Below are 22500 nucleotides of genomic sequence, written 5' to 3' on the forward strand. Positions count from 1 at the left end.
TTCCTTTGTATTCCTTTGTTTTCCGTCAGTAGTCCTCTTGCTGTTCACTCTTTCTTTTCTTTTTTTTTTTTTTTTTTTTTTTTTTTTTTTTTTGTGTTCCTCCTCCTCCTCCTCCTCCTCCTCCGTCAGTAGCCCTGCGTGGTAAGAGTCATACCGTCACTGTCACTTGCTTTCCTCGACACATCATTGTCTTCCCTCATCTGTGGCCCTGATTCTGCCCCAGCTGCTCCTCTCACCCTCTCACCCACCCACCCACACACACACACACACACACACACACACACACACACACACACACACACACACACACACACACACACACACACACACACACACACACACACACACACACACACACACACACACACACACACACACACACACACACACACACACACACACACAGTGATAAAAAGTCAACAGTAATGCAAACAATCGCTATGCAAGGAATTCAGAAACAGTGAGAGAGAGAGAGAGAGAGAGAGAGAGAGAGAGAGAGAGAGAGAGAGAGAGAGAGAGAGAGAGAGAGAGAGAGAGAGAGAGAGAGAGGTCCTGGGAAATGTAATGAAGGTTGGCATGCTTTTGACTGGTGATTTTTTTTTTACCTCTCTCTCTCTCTCTCTCTCTCTCTCTCTCTCTCTCTCTCTCTCTCTCTCTCTCTCTCTCTCTCTCTCTCTCTCTCTCTCTCTCTCTCTCTCTCTCCATCTCTCCCCTTTTTCCCTCCTCCTTGTATCCAATCCGCTTTTTTAATCTATCTCCTCTTCTATCCCTTCCCTCCTCTTCCTCCTCCTCCTCTCAGCAAACAGAGTGAAGTTTTATGAAATTCTTCCCATTGGTTGCAGACACCTAACAAAAAAAAAAAATAAAAAAGAATAAAAGAAAGGAAAAAAATAACATATCTCACCCTTTGATATTAATATATACGTGCTTTACGTGAGAGAGAGAGAGAGAGAGAGAGAGAGAGAGAGAGAGAGAGAGAGAGAGAGAGAGAGAGAGAGAGAGAGAGAGAGAGAGAGAGAGAGAGAGAGAGAGATATCCAGCGACATTTTTCCTTTATGGGTTATGGCTTCTCTCTCTCTCTCTCTCTCTCTCTCTCTCTCTCTCTCTCTCTCTCTCTCTCTCTCTCTCTCTCTCTCTCTCTCTCTCTCTCTCTCTCTCTCTCGTTCCTTTATATAAATTCTTGTATCATAGTTGACTCGAGCATAACACTTCGTTTGGGGATGTTAGGGGATCAATCTATGCCATTACCAGGAGGAGGAGGAGGAGGAGCAGGAGGAGGAAGAGAAGAAGAAGGAGGAAGAAGAACGAGAAGGAGGAAGAAGAAGAAGAAGAAGAAAATATGATGATGATGATGATAATAATAATAGTAATGATAATAATAATAATAATAATAAAAGATAAAAAGGAGAAGAAGAAGAGGAAGAAGATTAAGCAGAAGAAGAAGAATATTGAAAAGAAGAAGAAGAAGAATAGGAAGAGAAGGAAGAGGAGAAGGAAGAAAAGAAGTATGAAGAAGACGGAAAGAAGAAGAAAGAATAAGAAGAAGAACAATAACAACGAGCAATAAGAAGACCACGAGAATGAGGAAGAAGAAGAGGCGTAGAAAGAGAGAGAGAGAGAGAGAGAGAGAGAGAGAGAGAGAGAGAGAGAGAGAGAGAGAGAGAGAGAGAGAGAGAGAGAGAGAGAGAAAATAAAATAAGCCAGAAGAGGAGAAAAAGAGGAGAAAAGGAAGGAGAGGAGAGAGAGACTGTGTATATAGATTACCCTGCCTCATTATTCTGCACCTTTGACAGAATTCCGTACCTCTTTCTCGTAGGCAATAAATAACTAAACACACACACACACACACACACACACACACACACACACACACACACACACACACACACACACACACACACACACACACACACACACACACACACACACACACACACAATTATATGCCTTTCAGTGGAGCAGCAATCAAGCTCCCATTAAGCACTCACATGTTTAAAAAGTACACGTTTTGCAGACTCACTTTCACGTACTAAAGAGAGCGAGAGAGGCGGTTTTAATGAAGTGTGTTCAATGTTTCTCCCGGCTCAGCTTCCAGCGTGGACCAAGGCTTCTCGTATTTGTGAAAGGATGTGTTATGTAATTTGTGTTTTATTCAGTATGGGGGAAAAATTGCTTTCATGTGATATTAGCTCTTGTTTTTTTTATTTTTTTTTGTTGTTTGTTGTTTGTTGTTTGTTCCGCCGCTGTATGGTAAAGAAGTAAAGATGGGGCTTTGTTTTTTTAAAATTGCACTGACCTTGATTTTTTGTTTTTCAAATGCGCACATGTAAATAGATAGATGGACAGGTAAATAGATAGATAGATAGACAGATAGCTAGACAGATAGATAGATAGATACATAGATAATTTATTGACCACAGTTTATGTGAAAAATCGTACAAAATATATATATCAGCATCTATAATACATGAGCTAGGACACACACACACACACACACACACACACACACACACACACACACACACACACACACACACACACACACACACACACACACACACACACACACACACACACACACACAAACACTCGATGACAATGAAGGCAATATTTTATGAATAATGATGCCTCGGAGATTTAAATGCCTCTACATCTGGCTCAAGGGCTTTTGCTGCTGAGGAGGTAGAAGAAATGGCCTTCGTTTTCCATAAGATATTCTCTCTCTCTCTCTCTCTCTCTCTCTCTCTCTCTCTCTCTCTCTCTCTCTCTCTCTCTCTCTCTCTCTCTCTCTCTCTCTCTCTCTCTCTCTCTCTCTCTCTCTCTCTCTCTCTCTCTCATTTACATATAAACTCACTCTTACACACCTCTCAGAACGGTCAGAATCCTGTCTGCACCCTTGTCTTCTTAGTCCTTCACTTCATAATTCTCTTCTTCGCACACCGCACAATATTTTCCCGTGTCGAATTGGCGAAAAAAAGATAAATAAATAAATGAGTGTTACATACCTGTGATAGGAAAGTTTTTTAGTTAGCCATGAATTTCTGCGCATGTTTTGTCCTGTTTACTCTTACTGAAGGCTTGTTTGTGAAATTACTGACTGATATAAGTAAGTAAGAGAAAAGTTACTGATTGGCGTAAGTACAAAAAAGTGAAAGGGTGTAGAGTAGAAGAATAGAATGGAAGAGTGTACAGTGATTCAGTTCCTAATGCTTCCCTTCTGCGTCTTCTTCAGGTACAGTGCCATGGGGGAAGCGGGGATGGGGGCCCTGGTGAACTCCACGCCTTCCAGCATCCCCGCCCTCACGCCCACGGCCAGCCTCCTCTCCACGTTCCTCACGCCCACCGCCACCCATGAGCACGCCAGCATCAACGGCAGCCTCTTCAGCGTGGGCGGCAATGGCACCTGGGTGGAGGAGGTGGAGGGGGACGGCGACCAGCTGGTGCACGGCATGACGATGACAGTGGTGATGACGGTGATTTACTTCCTCATCACCGTGACGGGCGTGCTGGGGAACGTGGCCACCTGCATCGTAATAGTGAGGAACCGCATCATGCATACGGCCACCAACTACTACCTGTTCAGTCTGGCCATCAGCGACCTCCTCCTCCTGGCCTTTGGAATGCCGGATGAGATCTATATGCTGTGGCGAGGCAGACCGTACATCTTCGGCGCCTACTTCTGCTTCGTGCGGGGCTTCACGGCGGAGATCTCCACTAACGCCTCCATCCTCACCATCGCCGCCTTCACTGTGGAGCGCTACATCGGCATCTGTCACCCGCTGCGCTCACAGACCATGTCACAGCTGGGCCGCGTGGTGCGCTCTATCGCCGTCATCTGGGTGGTGGCCATCGCCTGCGCCGTACCCATCGCCATCCAGTACGGCATTGTGTACGAGCATCACCTTCCTTCAGGAGAGGAGGACCCTAATTCCTCGGCATGCCTCATCAAGAACCCCGTCTACCTAGCCTTTGAGATCTCCACCGTGTTATTCTTCGTGGCGCCGCTGCTGCTCATCACCGTGCTGTACCTGTGCATCGCCGTGCAGCTCAAGAGGTCCACCCGCCTGACCCGCGCTGTGCCCTCCATCACTAGCCCCAACAGCTCCTGCACCAATGACGGCTCCAGGAACAAGGCGGTCATCAAGATGCTAGGTGAGTCTGTGTGTCTTCTCTTTCTCTATCTCTGTCGCCCTCGCTGTCTCTCTGCGTGGGCATGTTCTCGTTTACTCATGCATTGCGCCACGCCTTGTTACCTGAGGGCGCCAGGTAAGGAAGGTAAGCCGCGCCCCTCACGTCTTTTCAATATTGGAACAGGATCAACCGCGCCGCTCTTCGCTGGAGTAAAGAGTGTTGGCGTCCCAAGAGGATAAATTAAAGGCGATTAACCTCTCTCTCTCTCTCTCTCTCTCTCTCTCTCTCTCTCTCTCTCTCTCTCTCTCTCTCTCTCTCTCTCTCTCTCTCTCTCTCTCTCTCTCTCTCTCTCTCTCTCTCCGATTTTCTTCCTCCTCCTCGTATTTCCTTCTTCTAATCTTCCTACATACATTCTCTACCCATTCTTGTCCCCTTCTCTTTCCTTCTTTTCGATCCACCCATCTTGTCTTCCTTCCTCTTCTTCCTTCCTTCCTTCCTTCCAAACAGCTTATGTCCATTCCTCTTGCCTCACTCTACTCCTCTTTGGTCTGATCTCCTTCTCCTCCTCCACCACCTCCTCCTCCTTCCATCATCATTCTTCCTCCTCCCTGCCTGTTTTCCTCTTACGCTCATACTCCGCCTTCACTCTCCTTTACCTTATCCCCTATCACTCCTTCCTCCCGTGTTATGGCATCCTCTTCCCCACTTTGCTTCCTCTTGCACCTGGACTCGACACTGGGAACTCTGCCTAACTCCCCGGTCCGTCACGCTCCTTTACTTTTGAGCCCCGTAAGTCGCAAGGCCTCTCGGGGGATGCCGGGAGAGAGATGGTGATATGCGGGACGTGTGAGGATTGCTGGTGGGTCGCGCGGATGAGTGTGAGGAGATGAGGCTTGGGAATAGAGGTTCCTGCAGGTCTCTGGGGGTCTTTTTGGGTGGTATTTGAGGGGAGTTTTGGGGGTCCTGGGGGGTCTTTAAGTTGATGTGAGATGAAGGGTGCAGGGCAGGGAAGCGTGGGATGAGAGGATGAGAGGGGAGTGAGGAAAGGTGGTAATATTCATGGGAAGGGAAGGCGTTAGGTGTGTAATGCTGCCACGTAAGGAGGGGAGGGAAGGTTACGTTGAGGCTGAAATTCGAGGAAGGGAAGGAAAGGACGCCATCTAGTGCTTGTGGGTATTAATAGAAATTAAAGGAAAGAGTTTGCGCGGTGGGGTGTGAGTGTGACAAAGGAGGGAAGGTTAAGCTGAGAGTGAAATTCGAGGAAGAGAAGGGACTATTGGATATAACAGAAGTGAAGGGAAAGAGTTTGTGTGTGGGAGTGAGTGCGACAGGAACAACTTGAAAACATAAGGTAGGATTTCAAAAAGAGCTGTAGCTTTGTTTTTGTTCTGTAAAATCACGTAGGATTCTGTAAAATCACGTAGGATTCTGTGGGAGGGAAAAGAAATACCTGGTGTGTTGTCTTTTAGCGTTCAAAGGTTAACATTGAGAGCTCTGTAAAAAGATCATTTGCATAGATACACAGGAAAGAGAGAATGAGAAATTAATTTTTTATTTTATCCACGCAAGTACAAAAAACATGACTATATAAATTTGTCTATCATTACACACACACACACACACACACACACACACACACACACACACACACACACACACACACACACACACACACACACACACACACACACACACACACACACACACACACACATGATATCAATAAAGTATGGAGCGTGAGAATACGATCAAGAAAGATTAAGAGGAGTGAAGTGTTCAATATGATAAAAGAAACGATAAGAGAGGAGACTGAGAACACGAGGCAGAACAAAGCAAAGCAGAATAAAGGGAAGCAAAGGCAAGGAGGTTGGGATAAATATTACATAGAGGAAATGAAGGTGAAGAAGAGGAGAGGGTAAGATGATGTGATGAGGAGGAGAGAGAGAGAGAGAGAGAGAGAGAGAGAGAGAGAGAGAGAGAGAGAGAGAGAGAGAGAGAGAGAGAGAGAGAGAGAGAGAGAGAGAGAGAGAGAGAGAGAGAGAGAGGCTTTGGAGAGAGTACGAGAAAATGCAAAGATTAAAGGAAAGAAGGAAAAGAAAAAAGTGGAGCATGTTGGAAGGCCACGAAAAAAAAAGAAAACGAAAGAGATAAAGAGGAAAAATACACAGAAAAGTAAATAAAAAAGAACAGAAAGCGAAAAAATGGAGATTAAAGTAAGTGGAAAAAGAAAGAAAGAAAAACTGACAAAACTTACGCCAGAGGTTAGCAAACAGAGAGAGAGAGAGAGAGAGAGAGAGAGAGAGAGAGAGAGAGAGAGAGAGAGAGAGAGAGAGAGAGATGCAAACAAGAAGCACAGAGGGAGGGAGGAAGGGAAGAGAGATAGCCAGAGCAGCGGGAAACAAGGATACAGATCAACAGAGGAACTTGGAATCAGGAACTAGAAGATATTAGTGAGGAATTATTGGAGAGAGGGTGATGAGGAAGGCGTGATTGCAGGAGGGAGGGAACGAGGGAAGGAAGGAGAGAGAGAGAGAGAGAGAGAGAGAGAGAGAGAGAGAGAGAGAGAGAGAGAGAGAGAGAGAGAGAGAGAGAGAGAGAGAGAGAGAGAGAGAGAGAGAGAGACTTGCATCTTAACAAACCATGCAAAGAACAAACTAAGAACTTTGAAATGTTAAAAGAATGTGACGTTGTATTTCTCCATAAGATGAGCATAAGTGTTTGAATAAAGCAGGAATAAAAAAAAATAATAATAAAGAAAAAGGAAAAGGAGTTGCAGTATATAAGCAAACTGAAACATCAAAATTGTATCGAGTTTCTGAGCTAACCTTGTTTTCTCGGGTAACTTTTAATATCAAGGGAAGAAGCAATACAACCTCCAAAGCAAATAGAACTTCCGTATTCCCGTGTGTTCCCGCGTTCACCTGTGCAGGGAACTGAGTCATGGCTTTCGTAATTCTCCTGCTTCACGTTCATGGCATCGACCTCGCTCTCTTGGTAAACTTCTAGACCGAGTGCACTGTCAATTGTTTTAACAGCGTAAGAAAATAAGGGAAGCTGTTGTTCTGTTGGGGGCTAGTTGGTGATATTTCATTTGACTAAATGAATAAAAGACGACTTTCGTGATATTTAACAAAGGGTCTGATTCCTTCCTATCCCTACCTACCTATGATTACACGAGAAGCGATCAGTCCTCTCTCCCTATTTCCACTTTTCATCATCACCTATCAATTTGTCTGTTCTTTAAAAGCTTCCAAATGACTCTGTACTAACAACATGATTACCTACTGAGTCTGATTAGCTACTGAGTCTATTCCATTTATCAACCACCCTATTTGACGACCAATTTCCTCTTGTCTTTACTAATTCAACTCTTATTTACTATCTTATTCTTTAGTTAATTCTATAATGACAGGAGTTCTTTTTTCATAATCTTGGATCACGTTAGCTGCATCCCGCTCCCTCTCTTTCACCAGTGCTCTTCACCAAACTCCTTTGTTGTTCGTGTATTCCTCTTCAGCTTTGTCTGTCAGCGCTTCACTCCTGCCACACAAGAATTCTTTTAATTGACCACCAACACACCCTTGCTCGGCTTTTGTACCCAGGAACTTCGTCTATTTCCCGTTTACTCTTGACGCAATTAACTTTTATATTTACTTCAATCACTTTCTTTTCACTGTTACTTAGATTAACTTTTCCATCTACTCCAAATAATATTTTTCCTCTGTTATTTTGATCATGGTGGAGCTTTTAAAAACATCCTTATAACTTCCAGGAATGTAGTTCGAGCAGTGGCCGCCAGAGGGACACCAGACCCTTTGTTTCTGTTGACGTGATTAATAAAAGGTCGAAGATCGGAGAGGAAATGGAGGGGAAAGAAAAATAACCTAGCTTTCCACGATAAATAAGACTTTCAAACACGGCGATTTGACATGTGGGTGAGAAAGAGCTGGGGAGTTGGAGCATTGAATTTATTGTCTTGTAGGAAAGTTTAAGTGAGCATGGTGATGGTAGTGGTAAATAAAATAATGATGGTATTATTATCATTATTATTATTATTATTAGTAGTAGTAGTAGTAGTAGTAGTAGTAGTAGTAGTTGTAGTAGTAGTAGTAGTAATAGTTATGGTAATAATGGTAAGACGAAAAATTAAGACGCTATATTTTATCTAAGAAAAGACCTCATCACTTGGCTTAGAAAGTTAATGTAAAATGTATTCAGTTAAAAGAAATAGAAGAGATACGTATAGAAAGGAACAAAGCAAGCAAATCACACAGAAACACCTGTACAATAAAAAAAAGTGATCGAGTTTTAGGAAGAAAATATGGGAACTAAAAATACCGAAGGCTAAAAAGAACAGAGAGGAAAGAGAGATAAGAAGAAAAGTTTGCTTACATTGTCTTTTGTTTAATTCAAAGAGACGATTGGGTTCAAGAATCTGCCGTTAGACACACACACGCACGCACGCACGCACGCACGCACGCATGCACGCACGCGCGCGCACACACACACACACACACACACACACACACACACACACACACACACACACACACACACACACACACACACACACACACACACACTGTGAGAGAGAGAGAGAGAGAGAGAGAGAGAGAGAGAGAGAGAGAGAGAGAGAGAGAGAGAGAGAGAGAGAGAGAGAGAGAGAGAGAAGAGTGAAAGGGGTTTTCAGGATATCAGGAACACTTAATCTGATTGAAAAGGATTGAGCAAGAAATGAGATTTGAAATGTGGAGATGAATTTGTTTTCTTAGAGAGAGAGAGAGAGAGAGAGAGAGAGAGAGAGAGAGAGAGAGAGAGAGAGAGAGAGAGAGAGAGAGTTCTGTTAATTACTTTTTGTTTCATTAATCACTTCGGTTTCTTCAATCTCCTCTTGACCTTTACTCTCTCTCTCTCTCTCTCTCTCTCTCTCTCTCTCTCTCTCTCTCTCTCTCTCTCTCTCTCTCTCTCTCTCTCTCTCTCTCTCTCTCTCTCTCTCTCTCTCTCTCTCTCTCGCAAAACAAGTTTGTTGACGCTTAGTATCGGAGGTGAATTAAAATCTGTTTTAAGCTTCACTGTAGTAGCTGGCCCTGAGAGAGAGAGAGAGAGAGAGAGAGAGAGAGAGAGAGAGAGAGAGAGAGAGAGAGAGAGAGAGAGAGAGAGAGAGAAGACTACATATATAAATTTTCAAACTTTTTCTTATTTTCTACACGTAATAAAAACAAAAGAAGGGAAAAGAAATAAGGCAAATAAATCACAGGAAAATAATTCAAAAAGAAGAAAAATCGTAGATGAACCAAAATTATACAAGTAAACTAAACAGGAAGGAAAGATGAAGGTAAAAAAAAAGAAAGAAAAAAGTACATTTTTTTCCTTTTCCACTTATTTGTTTTTTTTACTTTTTTTCCTTTAAAATTTTCCGAGATCTTGGAAGGTGGTGAAGGAAAAGTGATATGGCGTGTTGTCGTGAAGTAAGTGAAGTGAAGGAGGCAGGGAGAGGGGAGTGAGGGAGGGAAGGAGGAGGAGGAGGAGGAGGAGGAGGAGGAGGAGGAGGAGGAGGAGGAGGAGAGAAGTGAGAAAGTCTGCTGTCCGTCACATATATGATATTATGTTGTGACTACGTGCTCTCTCTCTCTCTCTCTCTCTCTCTCTCTCTCTCTCTCTCTCTCTCTCTCTCTCTCTCTCTCTCTCTCTCTCTCTCTCTCTCTCTCTCTCATTCCTATGCAGTACCTTTTTCGCTCTCCAAAATGACTGAAACGAACTGGCGAGAGAGAGAGAGAGAGAGAGAGAGAGAGAGAGAGAGAGAGAGAGAGAGAGAGAGTGGAGTGAAGGGGGTTCTCTCTCTCTCTCTCTCTCTCTCTCTCTCTCTCTCTCTCTCTCTCTCTCTCTCTCTCTCTCTCGCTCGCTCACTCTCTCTCTCTCTCTCTCTCTCTCTCTCTCTCTCTCTCTCTCTCTCTCTCTCTCTCTCTCTCTCTCTCTCTCTCTCTCTCTCTCTCGCCAGTTCCTTTCAGTCACTTTGGAGAGCGAAAAAGGTACTGCATAGGAATGAGAGAGAGAGAGAGAGAGAGAGAGAGAGAGAGAGAGAGAGAGAGAGAGAGAGAGAGAGAGAGAGAGAGAGAGAGAGAATAACACCATCATCACCACCTCAGCAGTACATGACGTCACCACACGCCTCATCACACAAACAACATCATATTTTCATCATCGCTCACCATTTCAGTAACGAATCCTAATCAGCTTGAATCAGACACCATAGCACCGCAGCCAACACCATAACACCATGACACCATAACATAGCCTCCAACACTCAACATTAACGTAATATTCATGGTATCGTCTCTCTCTCTCTCTCTCTCTCTCTCTCTCTCTCTCTCTCTCTCTCTCTCTCTCTCTCTCTCTCTCTCTCTCTCTCTCTCTCTCTCTCGCTCTCTCGCTCTTGCTTTTGTTCTTGTTATCTGTCCATTCATCCTTCCAATTATCTATCTGTTTATGTATTTATCTATCTTAGTTTATCTATCTATTACTTACTTATCCATTGATCTGTTTATCTGTTTATCCATCCATCCATCCAGTCATCCATATATCTATTAATTTATCGGTATATGTAACCATTCATTCATGTATCCCTCTCTGTATGTATATATGTATGTATGCGTCTATCTAGCTATGTATCTATTTATCTGTCTGCATATCTATCTATCTATCTCTCTATCTATCTATCTGTCTATTTATCTATCTATGTCTATCTATCTATATATCTATCTATTTAACTATCTACACCTTTATCTCCCCTGCAGTGGCCGTGGTGATCGCCTTCTTTCTTTGCTTCGCCCCGCACCAGACGCAGCGGCTGGTGGCCCTGCACGGGGACGCCTCCAACCCTGCAGTGGTGAAGCTGTTCAACATCCTGCACAACATTTCTGGCATCTCCTATTACATCTCCACCTGTGTCAACCCAATCCTCTACCACATCATGAGCAACCGATTCAGAAAGGCCCTGAAGGTGAGTAGGGGTGTGAGTGAGTGAGTGAGTGGGTTGAGTGAGTGAGAGACGTGGGTTAGTTGAGTAAGTGGAGAATAGGGTTCGTGTTTGTGTTTCATTAGTGAAGGTAAGAGTCATTGAGTGAGTGAGGGAGTCAAGGAGTGGTTGAACTGGTGAGTGAGGGAGTTGAGTAAGGTTTTTTTTTTTTAGTGAAGGTGAGTGAGTGAGTGAGTGAGTGCTTGTTCATATGTTTTAGCGTGAAAGGTGAAGAAAAATATGGGAGTTAAATCATTTTCTTTATTTTTGATACAGAGAGAGAGAGAGAGAGAGAGAGAGAGAGAGAGAGAGAGAGAGAGAGAGAGAGAGAGAGAGAGAGAGAGAGAGAGAGAGAGAGAGAGAGAGAGAGAGAGAGAGAATGGAAGGCTTGCTGTCAAAATCTTACACTGGAAACGAACACAAAAGAGTAAAGAGGTAATGTTCTTTTTCTCGTCTCTTTATCGCTTTTCCTTCTTCTCTTTTCCTTCCGCCTTGTTGTTCCCGCGGGCATGGTGACGAAGGGGCAGGAGGGGGAGGAGGGAGTCAGGAAGGATGGAGGAAGACGAGAGGGAAGGAGAGAAAGGAAGGGCGGAGGGGGAAAAAGTACTGAGTAAATGCTTTTCCTCACATCAGATCGAACTTGAATGATTTCTCTCTCTCTCTCTCTCTCTAACAACCCATTCCCTGTAAAACTTTGCCAAAAACTCTCAAAGGGTAACTGAATGTGAGAGAATATTGATTTAGTAATGACCTAACCTTAGACCTTACCTATACATACCGACCTTACAGCACACACACACACACACACACACACACACACACACACACACACACACACACACGAATCAGTAAGACACATCTCAACCTTAGTCTCAGAGGACCAGATACCATCCCAAGACACCCACAACAGCAATAGTACCTTGATATGAAGAGCTTCGGAACTCTCTCGACTCCTGCGTAGGTGGGGAAGGACTATGCTGGAGTGTGGCTTAGTTGTGTATATACTTGTGCCTCGTGGTTGGAAGTGTTGGTTGAGAGAGCTAACGAAGATAATGGAAGGATGGAAGGTCAGAGAGAGAGAGGAGAGGAGAGGAGAGGTGAGAATGGAAGACAAGACAAGAAAGGAGAGAAGAGAAGAGAAGAGGAGAGAAGAGAGAGAGAGAGAAGAGAGGTGGTATATGTTGCTTTAGTGAATGGGAGCTCTGTTTGTGTATCGAAGTAGGCAAAGTGATGTAGGAAGAGCTGTTTACGAAGGGAGCTGGGGTAGATAAGTGTGTTTGTAGTGTGTTTGTGGTGACGGAGGATGGGCTTGTAAATGTGAGTGCCCTGTATAGGTGTACGAGTATGTGATGGTGTTTTTAATGGGTTTATATTGATGTATATATGCTGTTGTAGTGTGTGTATGGCTGAAAGGGCTATATATAAGGGTACATGTGTGCCGTGGAGACCGCTGCTTGTTATCCTGGATGTGTGAGGGTAGAGATGCATCAAAGGGAGGGATGGAATGACAAACAGGAGCAGATTAGGATGAACTACTCTGATAAGAGATGTAGAATAGTCAATAATCTACAGGTACGTGTAAGAATGTACGTATTCTCTTCTAGGGTGTTTTTTGTACAGTACCACTAAAGAGGCATTGCATACCCTTACTTACCTCAGTGCAATGGAACTATTTACTGTGAATGTTCTAAAAGGGAAAGAGTCAATAACGCCGCCTGGCCAGTGAACGAAAGTATTGCCTTGGACTGTGACGGAGAGGGCAGGAGAAAAAGATATGTAGGAAAGGTCATCACAAGTTCCAAGGTCTTAAAGTTGCCGCCAGAATCGCCGACGCTGGCAGTGCGCACCAGGAACACATGCCAAATAACTGCTCCTCAATCTGCGAGAAGACTCCTGCGGTAAGGGAACAACGCCGCATCTCACACCCTCCTTCGTTATATAAAGCCAGCGAAGACCTGTAAGGAACTGGAGGATGAAAAGCAGGTGATTCACGTAAATGGCCAGAAAAGATCTTGAGGATGTTCAGTGCGTGGAAAAGAATCAAGGTGAGGGAGAACAGAGATGCTGAGAGAGAAGACATTGCAAAGTAAGAAGAGGAACAAGGATTAGAGAATTAAATGTTTATAGTAGTGCGAGTGTGTGTGGTAATGTGAACTGGTATTGAAGCTCTTTATTCTTGAGCGCTTAACTCTCTCTCATATAGAAAAGAAAATACATGAGAAACATATTGGAAGGATTACATCAATAAATACCAGGCAATCATAGGGTAAAGTTAAAGAATGATACACATCTATAGATTTGTATGAATATAAAACAATTGGCTGTTGTGGAATAGTGTCTGTCTGCACCAGCTGCCACAGAGAGAGGGTCTGCGTGTCATAGATTAGCTATGGATCTGGCAACTGAAAGAGGTGATGGGCGCCAGGTTATTGGATTGTTACACGTTGTTATGAGGGGCACTAATATATATTAAGGATTCAAGTAGGGAAGATCCATTTAATATCACAGCGGTGCTTTCATCAATTATAAAGTAGGCAGGTCGCCCGCCACCACCTTTCATTACTACTATTTTTCACGTTTCTCCTACTTTGGGTGGAAAAAAGGAGGAGATTAAGGGACAGAAACTGAAAAGTGAAGAAGTAATGGTGGAGAATTACAGTAATTTTGTCTTATCCCTCTTTAATTAGATTCTCTCTCTCTCTCTCTCTCTCTCTCTCTCTCTCTCTCTCTCTCTCTCTCTCTCTCTCTCTCTCTCTCTCTCTCTCTCTCTCTCTCTCTCTCTCTCTCTCTCTCTCTCTCTCTCTCTCTCTCTCTCTCTCTCTCTCTCTCTCTCTCTCTCTCTGACCACCACACACTTGCCTGAAAGAAGCACAAAAGCACGACGCCATAATACCACAACACCCTTTCTACTTTACAACGTTTTCAGGGACTTAGGGAATAAGGGGACGTGGAGTCCATAGTAAGCAGGGAGGCCTTAGGATTAGATGCCGCCACTATGGGAGAGGGACAGACACAAGGGCATTAGGTCTGGTTAGGTCTCGTCTCCATACGGAATGAGCTGTTAAAGAAGGAGATGCGGCGCCGCTTCCTATTTCATTTACTCGTGTAAATTAGATTTTAGGAAGTAAGGGACGAGAGAGAGAGAGAGAGAGAGAGAGAGAGAGAGAGAGAGAGAGAGAGAGAGAGAGAGAGAGAGAGAGAGAGAGAGAGAGAGAGAGAGATGCTAATGATAACCTAACTTCATGTCAAGGTAAAGGTTAAAGCAGAAAAAATAGGGGGGGCGGGCAATGACAAGAGCAGGTTGGTGAATAGAGGAAAGGGGCGATGAAGATGATAACCTAAGTGGACTGCGGTGGGAAAATATGTCTGGGTCTAATTTGAGGCCCTGCATGTCTGCTTACATTTTTCCCTCCAATTTTCCACAGAAGTCATTTAACTGACCACACAGAAAGACTTCCCGTGTTTTGAGAGGTAAGTAGTGCAGAACAATATTATGATTATTATCTCTGCTGCACTCCTGAGAACTCTTAAGTAATGTTTTAAGTATACACAATGGTTCTTCTTTAAGTAAGGAACATATCCTAATTATCAGATAAAAAATTTTGAATTGAAATTTTTGTCATTTTTTTAACACAAGTCCGGACCCGTACAAAAAAAAAAATCCGATTAAAACTGTTCCTCAATGGTTACAGATAATTACATCAGGAATAGAAGAAAAATATTGATATAAGAATTGTGTATTAATCGAAAAAGGGTGTTTTTTTTTGTTCATCTTATTTTAATGTGAATTATTATGTAAACTCACTTTTAGCCTTAGTAGTAGCAGCAGCAGCAGCAGCAGCAGCAGCAGCAGCAGAAGTAGTAGTAGTAGTAGTAGTAGTAGTAGTAGTAGTAGAATCCATAGTTTGTCCCTTGGCACAGCATCTTTGCTAAACTATCACCATAACTACGAGAAAACTCTCGAAACTCCCAATAACTTCCACTACAGCCAGTTAAAACTACATGAGTAATAAAACTCCACCATTTCAGCACCTCACGTCACAACAGCACCATATATACACTCAGTAGATGATAACTAAAATAATTTTCGAGATCCCCTCGTGTGTCGCAACTAAAGTAATCGGCTTAGCGTGAGGGACGGTGGTGGGAAGATGTAAGTGCCATTACCTATCCCCACCCCCTCCACCACACACACACACACACACACACACACACACACACACACACACACACACACACACACACACACACACACACACACACACACACACACACACACACACACACACACACACACACCTTCTTGTCATAACCTTCACCTTCCCGACTAATATTCTCACCTAAACGAGCGACATAGACTCACTGCCTTTACCTCATAATGGTCTCTGATATTCTGTTAACCCTTTCTCTTCATATAAGCAACCGTAGTCATTTTAACCCTTTTACTACTTTGGTGTTCTTTTATTAACATTGGGATCACTTTAAGAAATTGTTAAGATTGTCATAAAGAAAAAAATAAATAATCTAATTTTTTCCAAGCTATAGAAATGCGTTTTTAAGAGAACAGAACAAAACACTTTTAAATGTGGTGAATGAAAGGGTTAAAAAGAACAGAAATAAGACAACAGACACTTAATAGTTTTAATTCCTGTATTTGGAAGCTGCACTCTAGTCGTATACTTACAGAATACTAAACTTGGAGAGAAGTCATGGCAGTTTAAAGTGTTAGTAAACTCTGAAACTCTGTAGCATGGTAACTTTCAGCATCGTGGTCGTAAAATATATATACTGCTTCTTCTTTCGGCTATTCTCATCACGGGTAGCCACAACAGATCAGCCTTCTCCAATGCGCTCCGTCCTTTCTTTCTCCATTCATCTCCAGCATCCTTCTCACATGCTCCTCGTCTCACCTCGTCTCGCCTCTCTCCCTTTGTCCCCGAACCGACATGGGTGTGTTGCGCCTCTGACGTGTTCATTCATGACTTGGTGCAGACTCGTCACTGCCCATGTATTTCTTATAACTCTTCATGTGAAGGTATTAAAGATAGTCTTAGGATGCCAGGGAGAAATTTCGTACTCATGTGTTTGTGTTGTGAGGCTTAAATGTAGGGAGAAAGAGAGAAAGGGTAAAATCTTGCAAAATCAATCTTTTCAATATAATTTTTCACGCGAAGAAAAAGAAAAGAGAGAGAGAGACAAAAAAAAAACTTACACACAATGGAGGGCATGCAGGTGAAAAAAAAAGGATAAAACGAAGGAAGAAGGATGGACGATACCGTTATATATTTGAGGGCACACCTGAACTAAGCAGCCACCAGTTTACACGAAAGTCAGGAACGTTGATGTGTTGAGGTGTGCGCGATTACCACCACCTCGCCACACCACACGCAGCCTAAGCACCTCACCTGACTGACACACAGGGCTTTACCATCAAGGGCAGTGCAGTTGACCTTTTCCGGCCTTGCCAGATAGTAGTGTATCGACCCGCCCGCCGGAGGGGAGTTGATGAGGCGGCGTGCGGCCCGTGTGGCTGGCTCGGCGACCCTCTCTTCCTCTCTCACCCGTGGCCAAGAGATTAATAGTCTCGCATCCCATCTCACCGCCTCAATGCCACCTCGCCGCCGCCTCACTGCCGCACCTCAGTCACCGGGGATGCATCGTGGCTGGTGTTTAATGTATTGTTGTTTTTGAGGTAATGCTGCTGCTGTTGCTGCTAAAAAGAAGAAGAAGAAGAAGAAGAGGAAGACGAAGAAGTTTGAGGAGGAGAAAAAGAACAAGAACAAACACAAGAAAAAGAAAAACGATAACAAGAACAAGGAAAAGAAGCGTTACCAAGACGAACAAAAATAATAAGAACAAGAAAAAAAAAGCAAGAATGATTACGAGAATAGTAATATTAAGGACAAGTCTACTACTACTACTACTACTACTACTACTACTACTACTACTACTACTACTACTACTACTACTACTACTACTACTACTACCACCACCACCACCAGCAGTGCCATTATCTCAAATAGGCTATGGGACAGACATGCCTCGTGGACCACTAACCCACCTAGCTATCAACTCACCACAAACTACGTATTACCAAGTCTCCTGCCCTTCCCCGCACCACCGCCAGGCCTCCCAGAACCAACACAGCGTAGAGGGAGAACAGAGAACAGAGGCGCTGTCCTGTATGCATCCACTCGCCTCCCTGATGAATGCGTGTATGCGTGACTTGGATCATTAAGCCTTGAATTAATCCGCTTTTGTTTTTTAACTGGTTTGGTCTTTCAAGCCTGATAAAAAACGTGACGTAGGCTCAAAGTATAATTTCGAAAGACACCAAAGATAGCAAAAAGAGTAAAGCTTGAATAAAAAAAAAAAAAAAAAAAATATATATATATATATATATATATATATATATATATATATATATATATATATATATATATATATATATATATATATATATATATATATATATATATAAGTAAGGTCTTCTAGTGTCTATAGAAGCAGTAGGAGAAATGTAGTTATTGTAAAAGTAGTGCAGGTATTTAGAGTATTACTTATAACAGTGATCAGAAGAGGAAGGAAAAACTATCGATCCGTGAACTGTAATATAAAAAAAAAAGGAAAGGAGTGAAAGTTAGAGTAATGAAAATCTTCTAGTACCTATACAAGCGGAAGGAAAATAATAACAACAATAAATTGGATTTGTGATGAAAATATAAGTATTATTATTTGTAGCGCTGGCCAGAAGAAGAGGAAGCAAAAACTATCAATACGAGAACTAATATAAAAAAAAAAAGAGAAATAATCAAAATCATCCAGTATTTACGCAAGGAGCAAAAGAAATACAGCAGTCGAAGAAGTAGCGGAAGTATCATTATAGCAGTGGTCAGGAGGAAGGAAAAACAGGTGATGCGGGAAGACAGGGTAGGGAATCGTCGCTCAGGAGAGAAAGTAAAGCCAACAAGTTCGAGGTTTATCGGGAACTTATGACACTGGAGACTCGGGAGTGAGAAATTTTTAGTTGATCGCCAGTGACCCGTAGCGAGAAAGAGAGAGAGAGAGAGAGAGAGAGAGAGAGAGAGAGAGAGAGAGAGAGAGAGAGAGAGAGAGAGAGAGAGAGAGAGAGAGAGAGAGAGAGAGAGATTCAAAGCATTCTCATCAGTAACAGTTAAGACACACAAACTAATGAAGAGTCTGAATTTATCGCCCAATTAAAGTAACGAAGGGTAACTAACACAACACGAAACACTTGAAAACAAACCATTAAAAGAGGGGAAAACAAAGAGAATGGAGAATAAAGAATAAGAGGAGAAAGTAGGAACAAGAAAAAGAAAAGATGGTGAATAAACTTTCTTCCTAGACTACGAAAACTTTGCTTGCGAAAAAGAAAAGAAAAAAAGAAGAAGAAGAACGAAAAAAGTAAAATCCGGAAGAAGGCATGAAAGTGGAGGATAAAGGGAGAGGAGGAAGAAGAAGGACTGACGCCACCATTATTATATTTGAGCTCAGGTGTTAGAGTGACTGGTGGTGGTGGTGGTGAGGGGGGATGGTAGAGGGGGCGACGTACCCCCAACCGGCGCATGAAAGTTTATGCAGAAGTTGTGCCTAACAAAGATATAGGAGAATGGGTATCTCTCTCTCTCTCTCTCTCTCTCTCTCTCTCTCTCTCTCTCTCTCTCTCTCTCTCTCTCTCTCTCTCTCTCTCTCTCTCTCTCTCGCTGCAGTTAACGCGATATTGATAAGAGATATCTCATTTCTAAATTTAAACTTCTTCCTCCACTTTATGACTTTAGGCAGGAGTAATAAATATCCTTAGTGACACGTGGATACCAACACACAAACACACACACACACAGCAGGCACATTTCACTCTAGATCCCGCCTTTTCAATCCCTCGCCTCGCCTTCGTGTTGAATTCCACGCACGAGTATTTCATTATATTTGATCCCGTGTTAATGCAACTCTCGGTAATTCCACGTAATTCCTCTCACTTTAAGCTTGGAATATGTGATTAGTATTTGGATTATGGTGTTTTGGTGTCATGAATGATTGTTTTTTTTTTTTCGGGTGGGGGGAGGAAGCGTGGAAGGAGAGTGCAGTTTTATTCATCTATTTTTATTACTGCTTATATATATATATATATATATATATATATATATATATATATATATATATATATATATATATATATATATATATATATATATATATATATATATATATATATATATGTATATATATATATATCTTTGGTGTTTGTACGTACTAACATGTACCTCATATATTGGTATTTGTTTTCATTCTTATTTTTTTTCATTTCACAACCTAAAATTTTCTTTTCTGGGAGAATCATACACCAAAAACTTCAGCTTACATACTCGTATATTGTATTTTTTTCTTTTCATTCAATACATTAAATTAATGCGATAGCTTTTTGACGTTATTTATTATTTCTCATTTTTTTTTATTTACTGAAGATACTACAAGTTAATTTCCACAACTTAAAGAAAGAACTGCATACGTGAAATGAATATCATTATGGTATTTTCTCCCAGTTCTTGCCGGAAACACACGACGCAGCTTCCCTGATCTGTGTTCCACTCCGAGACACTCAGGTTACATTCATCAGCAGAAACAGTGTTGTCTGTGGCCACATTCGCACTGGGAGGCAAGACAAGACCCTTCCTGATTAAATAAACAGTAGCTCCTATTCCTGCTTCTCCTCCTCCGTGTTTGTATGCTTCTCCGTCCTCCTCTTCCTCTTCTTCGTTTCTTCCCCTCTTCCTACGTATGGTGTCTTTAAGAAAATAAGGAAACTAGGGAAGTTGTAAAGCCCGTAGGCCTACAAGTGGTAATCCCTGTATAAACATACTCAACCCTATTCACTTATCATTCTTATCCATTTTTACTGTATATCTTATCGTCGAAAGCTTCTTATTTGTTTACTGACTCGACGCTAGCAACCTGATACTAAGTCATTTACTATTCTTTCAAGGAATGCATTACTCATTCTTGTTTAATTTGTTTTATTTTCTTTAGTTTCTCTTCTTTTTGTAAATTTTCTTTTCATCTTTATTATTATTCTGATTGCCACCCGCCGCCTTACTGACTCGGCACTAATTACACCGATTATTGAGTCTATTTCAGTGTTCTATCTGTCGAAGAAACTATTACTTATTCTAGTTTCATTTATTCTATCCTTTAAGTTTTTTTTTATTCCTTCATGTTCTTCATTGTCAAGTTCAGCTATCACCGGCCTTTCTACTGACTCTTCATCAATTAGTTTATTCCAGTCATCTGTCTATCAAGAAATCCATCACTCTTTCTTCTTTAATTTAATCCATCCTCTTTTTTTCACGTTTAGATGTTTTTCTTGCTCCTCGTCATTATCAAATACTCATTCTTCTCTTGGTTTTCTCGTTTTCGTTGGATTTTTTGTTCCTCGTCATTATCAAACACTTGTTTTGTTCAATCCATTCTCCTGTTTTTTTCTCTCTTTTTCTTTCGATTTTTGTTGTATTTCTTGCTTCTCGTCATTATCAAGCACTCATTATTCTTTAATTTAATCCATTCTCTTGGTTTTCTCGTTTTTGTTGCATTTCTTGTTGCTCGTCATTATCAAGTCAGGCCGCCTCTCGCCTCCGCGCCTTGCCAGGCGGGAGGCAGTCAGCGGCACTCAGGCCTGGAATACATGAGCAGCTCCCAGGTGGCTGCATCACAAACCGCTGGAGTGAGGCAAGGTGTGACGGAAAGGTATTAATAGGACGCCTTTTAAATCTAAATTAAATGGAAGAGATAAATTTTCTTAACTTTTCTCAGATTATTTTCTTCCCTTTGTACTTTATCGATTTTTTTTTTGTCTTCTTTTAGTTCTTTTTTACATCGAAACATATGGAAGAGATGATTTTTTTTCATTTTCTTTGATTATTTCGCTTCTTTTTTATTCGTTAAGCGCATTTTTATCTTCTGTGAATTACAGATGCGATTTTTTTCCTTACCTTTTCTCCTATCATTTTGTACCTTCGCTGAAACCTAGCGTATTTTTTTTTCTCACTCTTTCAGGTATAAGTATGTAGGTTTTTTAAATAGAAAATTGTTTGGAGGTAATTAACTCTTGTCTTTTATTTTGTCGTTCGTTGTCGGTGATATTTTTTAAATTATAAATACGAAATCTGTTTTTATAGCAGGTGAAATAAAGTTGATCAATTTTTTTACTTTGTTTCTTTGTAGATCATGTGAAAAAAATTTACAGAGATAATTAATTATTACCTTAATATGTCGTTCATCGATTATTTATTTATTTTTATTTATTTCAAACTCGAAATCTTTTTAAAATACGATACAAAATAGAAGAAACTCATTTTTACCTTCCAGTTTACTTTAATATATTTTTTTCCCACAAGTTATAAATGCGAAACCTTTTAAAATCGGTAATTACGTGGGGAAGGATTAATTTTGGCCGTTTTTTTTTCTTTGGCCTTCATGGTAACCTATTTTTTTTTTTTTTGTTATTGACGTCAGATGTGAGGAAAAAAGTTTTATACCAGAAATTCCTTTACACTGAAAAATTAACTGGAAGGGAATTGTTTATGTCGTGTCTCACCTTCCGTGTTAATTTCATCTCGTAACTTTCCTTTATTTACTTACAGTGTGTTGTTGTTGTTGTTGTTGTTGTTGTTGTTTTTCATGGTAATTGAAGTGGTGGAGGTATTGTCTTATACGTGTTTATCTGTACGTATTTTTTTTTTTTAGTTCTTCCTTTATACGTCTTTCTTCCTTCTTTCCGTGGGAAATTATATGAAAAGGGTTGATTTTACTATATTTTATCACCTATGTCATCTCTCTCTCTCTCTCTCTCTCTCTCTCTCTCTCTCTCTCTCTCTCTCTCTCTCTCTCTCTCTCTCTCTCTCTCTCTCTCTCTCTCTCTCTCTCTCTCTCTCTCTCTCTCTCTCTCTCTGGTATTATTTATGCATTATTCACCACCCATATTAGTATCTATCCTATCATATTTCGTTATTCACTACGGAACATCATTTACGAATCACGGCCTTTATCGTGTTTTATCGCCCTTTTGTCCCATTCCCTATCGTACGTGGCTTAACCTAACCTAAACTCGCCTACTAAACTAACCTATTACTCCAATCTAACTTAATCTAACCCAACTGAACCCAACCAAGCTTAACGTAACTCAACCTAGCACCCACGAGCGGCGTCCTACAGGTAAAAGTCCAACTACTGACCCCACGCCAGTTTCTACTTTACCTGGTACAGCCTTCAGCGTCTCCAAGGCCAGCTGCTCCAAGGCCAGCTGCCGGGGCCTCCACTTCTCCTCTCCTCTCCCCTTCTCT

General features: G+C 41.8%; 1 protein-coding gene across 4 annotated transcripts in view; it reads left to right on the plus strand.

Annotated features, from left to right (window-relative positions):
* Window positions 1-22500, plus strand: part of LOC135100710 (pyrokinin-1 receptor-like) — a 128407-nt gene that overhangs the window by 60150 nt on the left and 45757 nt on the right. For all 4 annotated transcript variants that reach the window (XR_010268886.1, XR_010268885.1, XM_064003893.1 and 1 more), the window contains exons 2-3: window positions 3233-4152; window positions 10926-11131. Coding sequence is in view for 2 of the 4 variants with exons in the window: in XM_064003893.1 (XP_063859963.1) it covers window positions 3243-4152; window positions 10926-11131 (1116 nt within the window). In the remaining 2 variants the exon portion in view is untranslated. The remainder of the gene's footprint in view (window positions 1-3232; window positions 4153-10925; window positions 11132-22500) is intronic.

The sequence above is a fragment of the Scylla paramamosain genome, chromosome 5 (genome assembly GCF_035594125.1).
Source record: "Scylla paramamosain isolate STU-SP2022 chromosome 5, ASM3559412v1, whole genome shotgun sequence".
Lineage (NCBI taxonomy): Eukaryota > Metazoa > Arthropoda > Malacostraca > Decapoda > Portunidae > Scylla > Scylla paramamosain.